General features: G+C 40.8%; 1 protein-coding gene across 1 annotated transcript in view; it reads right to left on the reverse strand.

The window, feature by feature from the left end:
* Positions 1–7725, reverse strand: part of LOC121279262 (prominin-1-A-like) — a 202796-nt gene extending 195071 nt beyond the window's left edge. The window contains exons 1-2 of the mRNA XM_041190363.1: positions 7654–7725; positions 2147–2842 (exon numbers count right to left, since the gene is read on the reverse strand). Coding sequence (XP_041046297.1) covers positions 2147–2369 — 223 coding nt within the window. The 5' untranslated portion in view covers positions 2370–2842; positions 7654–7725. The remainder of the gene's footprint in view (positions 1–2146; positions 2843–7653) is intronic.
* Positions 7726–10841: the final 3116 nt, after the last annotated feature.

Genomic DNA, 10841 nt, shown 5'->3' on the forward strand with positions numbered 1-10841 from the left:
GGACATATTTGCATTGGAAGCAGCTCAAAGAACATTCAAGTTGGGCCTGTACTCAATGGAGCTTAGAAGAACAAAAGGTGACCTTATTGAAATATTTAAGATTCTGAGGGGGTTTGAAAGGATGGACACTGACAGATGTCTCCCCTCGTGGGGGAATTTAGAACTAGGGGGCACAGTTTCAATATAATCTCCCAGGGTTGGAGGTATTTGGAATTGTTTCTCTAATGAGCACTGGAGGCTGGGTCACTGAATATATTCAAGGCTGAGTTAGACAGATTTTTGATTTACAAGTGAGTCAAGGGTAATGAGTGACAGGCAGAAAAGTGGAGTTGAGGCCACATCAAATCATCCTGATCTTACTGCCTGGCAAGGCAGGTTCAAAGGACCAAATGACCTACTCCTACTCCTATTTATGTTCTTTAAGGTTCTATATAAATAGAATTGCTGCACATCATCTGAAATCCAGAACCTTAGGCGAAGTTGGTTGTAATAGTGGATCTGCAAGTAGAAGTCTTTCTTCTTGCATTATCATACTGCACTGTGGAGTGGAAGGTTATCCAATACCTCATAACAATCATCTGGAAGGAAATCCAAGGTGAAGCAATTACAGAGATGCAATACATTTTCCAGCCACAAAGGTCTGAAAATCTTTGGCAGTGGCTAGAGAGCAAGCCTCCTACATGCCCTGTTTCAGCATCATGTCCATCTGGAAGACAAGGTGAGGGAGGGACAAATAGTCTACACAATTATAGAATAACCTATTTTAAAAAACCTCTCATTCAGCATTACTGTCCACCTTGTAACTATAACATGTTAAAAGCTAACTTTCAAATCTTGTTACTGGATCAATGTATTCTTCACAATTTAAACATATTTATTTTTGAATTTGTGAATACTACTTTCACAGACTTTGGCGACTGTACTGCATTTAATAAAAAGCATGTAAGTGGATAACAATTTCCAAAACTCTTTTTGTTCAGCTTTTTCAGTTGTTTCAAAGAACGTAATTTACATGGAAAACATTGTTCATTTTCTAAATAGTTGGCTCAGCCTATTAATTTTGTTAACGTCTCTGTACATTACCATTCTTCAAGTGACGTTAATGTGATTAGCTTTTTAAGGAAGTAGAGGAAATGGTTGGTGGAGCTATTTTAGAAACAAAATACAAGGCTCAGATAGTGAAAATACAGATTTTCCTGAGACACGTCACCAGTTGCCACAAGTAGATGCTTGTTATGCGCACAACATATTGAAGAATTATAGCCATGTATCATAAAGGGAACTGAGTAACCTTCTTCTTGTGTCTCAGTGTATTCTGTAGGAACTCTGTAGCTATTTTGGATTTCTTTAAGAGTTTCTTTAAGGTATAACATTTTGTACAATATGGAGTAATCTCATTATGATTGTGCATAACTTTTAATATATGCTGAAATGTTTATAGTAAAGGGGAATTAAAGCTTATTAAAGCACTCAGATGAGTATTGTGCTCCAAACCATTTGTCAGTTTCCTATTTCAGCTAAGACGTTCATTATAACCATAGCAACATATGGTAGAAAAGCTTATAGGATTTACTAATTATATCAGGTGACTCAGACAGCCACACCTGATCTCTGGATTTACCAATCAGTAGCAGAAGCAGCACTTCTATCCAATCATCTACTTAAAATAATGTCTAGATATAGGTGAATGTACAAGAAAATTGAATTTCATTTACAGCATAGAAAGTAAACAACTTTTAGATTAGTACATTCAAATTAATTGCTGCAACTATTTTTGCAAAACACCTTACCTTAAAATCTATTCTGTAATGAGAATAAATAAAATACAAGACATGGATGAACATATTCCTTGATTGGCATTACTAAAATACCGTTTCAGTCATCTACTGAATCGTGAAAAATATCAGTTTCATTCAAAAAGTTAGTTAATTAACACAGCAAGCATTATTGAGCTTATAACATAGTCACAGATGAAGATAGATATATTTATATTAAGGCAACTGAGAACTTAAAGCAATGCCCATCCTGAAATAAAACAAATATGAGAGGCAATACTACAATATTGATGAAGCCAGTAATAAGTGGCAGCACAGACAAATCAGATGATATAACAATAACTGTACAGTTACTGACTAATCATACTTACCACGAGGAAAACGATTCGGTTGTACTACATGTAGAAATGTTCGTGCCAGTTCAAATAGCAATCCTACAGTTCCAGGATCATAATATATGTTAGCCTCATAGTTCACAGCAGGTACTGCCCCAAAATCCAATGTTTCAGTTTCTATTGGGTAGCTCCATGGCTGGCTTTCACTTCCAGTCCTACTACAAAGTATTAATAGAAGCATCGTTACTGCAATAGCCATGACTGGAAACACACAAGAGCAAGAAATCTCAAATAAATGTCTTATTTTTTCTGAATTGAGGGGGGAAAGAAAAAGAAAAAGCAGTCTTCAAACAATGCCAAAGCAGGAAAATAGGAAATTTGGGAGCCACTTCAGCCTCTTTGTTTCTGTGATGGCATCATTTCAAACAGCTTCCACATTGATAGAATGGAGTTAAAAAAAATATCATGGAGATCTCCAAGTCCTTCATCCAATATGCAGATTTCACTCAGGTTTCAAATTCCAAACAAATTCATGCTCTCCAGAAATTGATTTAGCGCACCATGTCTGGCACAGATGACGACAGCTGGAAAAGTGGTTGAAGATGCTGCTATCTTAGCTCCTTGAACTAATGCTCAGCAGAAAGTCTCATCTGTAGTTAGGGGGGTAGATCAACCCGCCCACTGGGGAGTATTAGCTGGTACAGGCCAGTAGCATGTCTCAAAGACGCTTATCTGTAATAGAAAAAATGCAGCAACTTAGGCTGAAAATTACAACTGTTAATCAGGCTTGTAACACTGAGTGTTCAATGAAGAAATAAATTCTAAGGCAAAATTTTGTGATCTTTACATTTTTAATGAACTGGTCATTAACCATTAATTTTATCACAGGCAGCAAAATCATAATGATTTAAAGACAACAAAATCATAATGGTTTAGCAAAATAGTTTAAACAATTGAATTACAACATATTTGTTCAAAAAATGCTGCATGTTTAAGGGCAGGTTTATCGCTTCCAATAGTTGTCATAACCATATTTAAATAGCTTAAATATGTGCAAAATGTATTTTCCTTGACAATATTTGTGTCCAAAACAATATAACTGTTGCAAACTATACACAGTCAACATCTTTAACTCAAACTTTTGTCATAAAAATACATTTAAGCAAGCCATTGAGAAAAATCTGTGAAGCCGTTTACCAGCATAACGAGCTAAATATACATCAGAAAAGGCACATTCTTATATTCAGCTATGAGTGCAGGCCAGGGTGTATTCTTGTTTCTTGAAACCCTTATAAAGTCATCAAAATGCCAATGTTAGACAATATGGCAGTGCAATAAAAGGCAGTTCACAGAAGGTGCAAGATCGCAATTCATAATCCTGACCATTCCAGCACCAGAATGCAGCACACAATTCCCTCAAGGACCGAAGGAAAAAAGGAAAAGAGCATTCTTAGGCTAATATCACACCTTGTTGGTATATGGCTCATGTGGAAGATTTTTCCCCCCCTTGGGGGGGGTGGGGGGTGGGGGAGTGCAGCAGCGGGCGCGTGCAGACACGCCTCCGATCGGCACCCCAATTGGGGGCGTGCTGCCATTTTACATGGGTGGGCCAATTAAGGAACGGCCAGCATGACATCCACCAGGAAGAGCTATGCGCTCCCTGCGCGGACAGTGGGGAATTTCGTCAGCCAGGAGTGCACCCTTTCGTGCATGCGTGCGAAAGAGCGCACTCATCTCCCTGAGGCTAAGTGCTGCCTCAGGGAGATCGAACAAAAAAAAAAATTCCCTGACATGTCCCCTCATGTGACACTGTCACATGAGTTGGGGCATATCCATCACTTTCATTCAAACCTTTACTAAATTTTTAAAACCCTCATGAAACCTCATCCCACCCATAGATGAGGTTTCATGCTTTTTCTGAAGCCCGCCAGGGCTCCCGGTCTGTCCACCAACCTTTAGGTTGGACGGGCAGGTCCACTGATCACTTGAATTAGTTTGTAAATGGCCTCAATAGGCCGTTGACAGGTCGGCGGGCACACAGCTGATTCGGCTGCGCCCCCACCAACCTGAACATTGAAATGACGCAGTTTGGCATCAAGTTCCACCCGACATCATCCCGTGTCATTTTAAGCAGGCCCCACCCTCCGTTCGCCGACCTCAATATCCTGGAAATGAAGTAAGAGGTGTACAAATAAATACTCAAATTATATATATCCACACCAATATAACAGGTCCACAGCCCCCACTAATCAAAGTATGGGGTTTGGTCAATTCCAACAATGATTTTCAGTTCAAAAGCAACTGAGTGCTGGAAATCTGAAATAAAAACAGAAAAAGCAGGAAATAGTCAGGTCTGGCAGCATCTGCGCGGAGAGATAAGAGTTAACATTTCAGGTTGCAGCCTTTCATCAGAATTTCCTGGATAAATGTTGCCCAAAAGACACCAAAAGCAATGGAAGTAAATGAGAAGTAAGTAAGAATTTGGGATGATATTGCAATAAGTGAAGTAAAAAAAAAATCAAATGCATCAAGCTCAAGTGACTCAGTGAATAATGCTAAGGACTGTTGTATTAATCACAGAAATATGATTAACCACCAGCAACAGAGGTGAAGACAATACAACAGGAAAGATAGGCTAGCCTAGGTAGCCTAGCTGTGTGTGACATGGCATCTTGAAGTAATGAAAAAGGCCCAAAAAGTACAAAAAGAGAATTCCAAAAATATAGTTTGGTTGAAACACGCAGTGTGAACAAGAGTAGCCCTTCAAACCTGCTCTGCCATTCAATGAGATCATGACTGATCTATGATACTATTTCATATACCTGCCTTTGCCCCATATCCCATTTTACCTTGGTTAACAGCAATCTATCAATCTCAGATTTAGAATTAACAATTGGCCTAGCTATTTACAGAAGTGATCCAAATTTCTACCATCCTTTGCACATTTCCTAACTCTACTGAAAAATCTGACTCTAATTTTAGGCTATGCCTCCTCATCCTAATTTCCCCAGCTAGTGTAAACAATCATTTCCATCTACCCTACCAATTCCCCTTAATATCTTGAAAACTTAGATCACATCACCCCTTCATCCAAAAGGACTCAAGTCCCTCAGTTCCTCTACTTCTCTGTTCTTCTCAACATCCTACCATCTATTGTGCATTCCCTTGCCTTGTTTGTCTTCATCAAATGCATTCTCCAGATTGAATTCCATTTGCCACTTTTCTGTCCACCTGACCGGTCTATTGATATCTCTTTGCAGCCTACAGCTATCTTCCTCACCATCAATCCCACAGCCAATCTTCATATCAACTGCAAACTTCCTAATCATATCTTCAATTGTTTAGGCTTAAATGTAGATGTATACATCACAAACAGCAAGGGACACAGTATTGAGCCCTGCAGAACCCTACTAGAAACACTTTCCAGTCACAAAAACATCCGCTCGTAACCCTTTGTTTCCTGCCATTAAGCTAATTTTGGATCCAACTTGCCACCTTCCACCATAGAGTTTTAATTTTCTGAGCAGTTTGCCACGTGGGGCCTTGTCAAAAGCCTTGCTAAAATTCAGTAGACTACAAAAAAGGTATTACCTTAACTATCCTTGTTACCTACTCAAAAAATTCTATCAAGTTAGTCAGACCTTTTTTTAAACAAATCAATACGGACATCCTTGATGAATCTGTTCCTTCTAATGACAATTTAAACGGTGTCTCAGAACTTTTTCCAATAATTTCCCCATTACCAAAGTTAGACTGACTGGCCTTTAATTATTCAGCTATTGCTATCCCCCTTCTTAAACAAGGGTAAAAGATCAACACATCTCCAGTCCTCTCACACCTGTACAATGCTGTAACTATTCTATACTTCCATCTATAAAAATCACTCACTTCAAAAATACATTCCTAAAATTTCTCAAAACATGACTCACCTTTAACAGATCAATCCTAACTTTTCTTGATTGTCTCTTGCATAACTGAGTGCTTGTCACTTCTTTCACTACAATATCATTTATTAAGAAATGGAGATCCTTTAAGAATGCAATGGGACTAAGACAGAGGATAAATATAGCCATCATACTAATTGATTGCTTCTCTGATTGCATCAGAGAAGGCGCAAGAAGCACAAATAAAAAAAACCAAATAAATTAATGCTGAATTCATTTGTGTGGCTGCTTTAAGAGCTCAAAACCAGTAAATCCCCAGGGATTGTTTCTATATAGTGTTAAGGGGCACTAAATAACCAATGATTTTCAGGAACACTTGTTCAAGATCTATACAGTGGTAGACTACTCATTGTTAAATTATGTCCAAGCTGTAAGTGATTTCATAGTCTTCTGTGGGTCCTCTCATGACTGAAGAGTTCAATGTGGGATCAGCATGGAGGTCCACAGATCTGGCAATTCATCTTGCTGTTGTTGGTGCTTTTCTCTAGGTGAGTTTGGCATAGACAGTCCTCAAAACACGCTGAACCAGGTTTCAGTGCTTTCATCCACATGGGCCAGTCAGCCGCAGTGTTTTCCCAAAAGAGGTGGTCTGCAATGCAGAAATTTGTAAGGCTCTTTTCAGGCTGTCGTTTTACAGTTTCTACTGACCATTTGATCCAAGACAGTTTACCATAGAAGATCTGCTTGGGGATTCTCTAGTCACCCATGCAGGAGACATGACCTTCCCATGAAATCGAATTTTCTAGTGGTCTCCATGCTGTTTAGCCCAGCATAATGAAAGATCTCACTGCTTGTGATTTTATCCTGCCATGGAATTCTCATGATAGACGTCAGGTGCCTTGGGTGGAAGCATTTCAGAGCTTTTTTGTGGTGTCTATAACAGACCCATTAAGGCAGGATGGCAAGGCAAGGTAGAGTTTGATTTTATATTTCAGCTTAATACCATATTGCTTTCAGACACGATCATGGAGTTGGCAGCAGGCAGAACTTATTTTCTAGATATGTGCATGGATACCTTCATCAATAGTGGTATCCTTAGAAAGCACACTACCTTGAAACTGGTGTCATCAGCTGCTAAAATAAAAGCAAAATACTGCAGATGCTGGAAATCTGAAACAAAAAACAAAAACACCTGGAAAAACTCAGCAGGTCTGACAGCATCTGCAGAGAGGAATACAGTTGACGTTTCAATTCCGTTTGACTCTTCACATGGACTCAAAACGTCAACTGTATTCCTCTCCACAGATGCTGTCAGACCTGCTGAGTTTTTCCAGGTATTTTTGTTTTTGTCTTCAACTGCTACTTGTGCAGCTCCAGAGTGTGTGCTTAGTGCTGCCTAAAAAAGAACCTCAATCTTGGAGACACTGATTTGAAGACCAAAAATGAAGTCCATGAATACATGAGGGCTATGCTGGAGTACAAATAAGCCAATGTGGCATCAATTGTTAAAAATGGCAATAAATCATACATAGGTAATTATGGTCCTACATTATTAATTGGCAAAATAATGGAACAAATCAACAGGAACAAAGTCTATGTGAAAGTAGCCAAGTAAATGACAGCTGAGTGTTGCAAGCCCGAGAAAAGAGGAAAACTTACCTTTTAAACAACGAAGGTCGTTGGGAATGATTCCCGATGAGCTCCAGTGGTTTCTGTGCACGCGTCAGCCCTTCAGCTTCTGCACAAGTACCATTCGGAAACTGGCCATATATGCAAATTTGTTCAAGTTCACATCTTCCGGCTGATAGACAGTCTTGTGCACATGCACAGTTTGTTCTTTTTTTTAAAAGGGAGCCCCACATCTGCGCAGAAGAAACAAAAGCAAAAGTGAAAGGGAGTGAAAAGGATCAGGTGACCCAGGAGAAGCGGCACTCTCCAGAGAGGCACAGAGGAGACAGGATGGGAACTTCAGAAAGCAGATTTCCCAGAAGGACAAAAGAAAAGTCCCAAAACCAGGGAATAGGGACAGGAGAAGGCCCAAAGGCGCCAGCTAAGTCAAGAAACAGGGGCAGGGAATCTGGAACAGATCCTGTTCAGAGAAGTTAAAGTGAGGAGCAGAGAAAAGGCTCTGAATTAGAGAGGAAGCAAAATCAAGGCAAAATGGGCTTTTGGGAAGTCAGAAGATTTGAGGAGACAGCCAAAGTTTGGTGACTCTTACTATGGACCAGTGACACATTGGTGTTCTGTTGGCACAGCTGAGTATGAGAGTGAGTGTGGAAGGTGAGGTTGAATGCACGTGGCAGTCCAGGAGAGAGGAACATCAGAAGGAGAGATTAAAAGCTTGGAGGTGAACTTCTTGAAGACACCCGACAGAAATTTGGGAGAAGGCTCCAAAGCGAGTTCTTCGAGTGTTGAGATTGGAAGCCCGCAGGAGAAAGGCGGAGTTCCATGAGACCGGTTGGCTCATGGTGTGACAAGCATCTGGGAGGAGTTGATGAGAGATCCACAGCATCCATTTGGGGTGGCATCTGTCACTTGGTTTCAGAGTGTAGTGTGTTTGGCCACGGGTCGCCTGTTGGTTTACATGGACTGGGTACTTGCTGTGAACATTAGAGTATAAGGTAGATTTTGTAACTTGTGTTATCCTTTTGAATCTATATATATCTCGTAAAGGTATCTTCTCTTGTTTATTAAATGTTTACTCTTTTGTAAAAAATTTTATCAACAAACTCTGACTCTGTTCAGTAGCTGCCCTCCACGTTTCTTAAGAAAAAATAAAAGTTAATGTCTATCAAGCTGGGTTCCACCTTGTCCAGTAGTAACATCAGCTGGGATCACAACAGAGGTACCAAGCAATGACCATTCCCAACAAGAGAGAATTCAACCACCTCCCCTTGAGATTCAATGGTATTACCATCACTAAATCCCCCACTATCAACATCCTGGGCCTTACCATTGACCAGAAACTGAACTGGGCCAGCCATATAAATACTGTGGCTACAAGAGCAGGTCAGGGGCTGGGAATTCTGCCGAGAGTAACTCAAACCCCAATTCCCAAAGCCTGTCCGCCATCTTCAAGGCACAAGTCAGGATTGTGATGGAATACTCTCCAATGGCCTGGATAAGTACAGCTTCAACAACACTCAAGAAGCTTGACACCATCCAGGACAAAGCAGCCGGCACCCCGTCCTTCAACATTCACTGCCCCCACCACTGATGCACAGTGGGGTCAGTGTGTACTATCTACAAGATGCATTGCAGCACCTCACCAAGGATCCTTAGACAGCAGCTTCCAGATCCATGACCTTTACCACTTAGAAGGACAAGGGCAGCTGATGCATGGGAACACCACCACCTGCAAGTTCCCCTCCAAGTCACAAACCATCCTGGCATGGAACTATATTGCCGTTCCTTCACTGTTACTGGGTCAAAACCTGGGATACCCTTCCTAACAGCGCTATGGGTGTTCCTACAACACGTGGACTGAAGTGGTTCAAGAAGGCCGCACACCATCACCTTCTCAAGGGCAGCTAGGGATAGGCAATAAATACTGGCCTAATCAGTGATGCCCACATCCCATGAACAAATAAAAAAAATGCTTTCAAAGAGGCAGATCCTGCACCACCAGCTTCTTTGACTTTTAGTGGTGAGATCCCTAATGGACTAAAAAAATGCTGTGACCATGAACCTAGACTTCCAGAAAGCCTTGGATAAAGATTCACCTAAAAGACTGCTACACCAGCTCAAGTCCAGAAGTATCCTGAGTAAAACTTAGAGATGGTTAATTGGCTGAGTGAGGAAGAAGCAGGTAATATTTAAGAGAGCAACATCCGGGTGAGGAAATGCACTAACTGGATTACACCAAAGGTCAGTACTGGTGCCCCTGCTATAGCTGATTTATAGAAATAACTTAAATTCAGAAAGTCAATGCAAAGTGGTTACATCTGCAGATCATGCGGAACTAAGGATTTGGTGTTGGGAGAAACAAGTAGTTGCATGTGATGTAACAGCCAAAGCAGAAAAAAACCCAGACAACATTTGCAAGTAGACAGAACTATGACAGTTGAGATTTGATATTTATAATTACACATTGAATACCTCCACTTTTTTTTCCAATGAACGTCAGTGAAACAGTGATGAGGAATATCTTGGAGTAACATAATAATTGCTCTTACTTAGAATCACTATTAAACAGAACACTCCACTATATTGCCAAATTAGTAAAACTTTAGTTGAAGTTCAAACTTCAAGGCAGCCTATTATATTCATTTTTTTTAAGCTGGAACATTATTTCTAATCTGAATTGTAAATCCTATGCAAAATCCGCAAAAGGACTGTCCCAGCAGACCAATTGTGTCAGCCTGTTCCTGCCCCACAGCACTCATTTCTTGCTATCTTGACTCCATTCTCTCTCCCCTTGTTCAGTCTCTTCACACCTACATCCGCGATTCCTCTTCCGTGATGCCCTACATCATATCAACAATTTCCAGTTCCCTGGCCCCAACCACCTCCTCTTCACCATGGACGTTCAATCCCTCTCCACCTCCATCCCCCACCGGGATGGTCTGAGGGCTCTCCGCTTCTTCCTCGAACAGAGGCCCGAACAATCCCCATCCACTACCACTCTCATCCGTCTAGCTGAACTTGTTCTCTCATTGAACAATTTCTCCTTAAACTCGTCTCACTTCCTCCAAATAAAAGGTGTGGCTATGGGTACCCGCATGGGCCCCAGTTATGTCTGTCTCTTTATGGGGTATGTGAAACATTCCTTGTTCCAGTCCTACTCAGGCCCCCTCCCACAACTCTTTCTCCGGTACATCGATTACTGCTTCGGTGCTGCTTCATGC

This window comes from Carcharodon carcharias, chromosome 1, assembly GCF_017639515.1.
Source record: "Carcharodon carcharias isolate sCarCar2 chromosome 1, sCarCar2.pri, whole genome shotgun sequence".
In the NCBI taxonomy this organism is placed as follows: Eukaryota; Metazoa; Chordata; class Chondrichthyes; order Lamniformes; family Lamnidae; genus Carcharodon; species Carcharodon carcharias.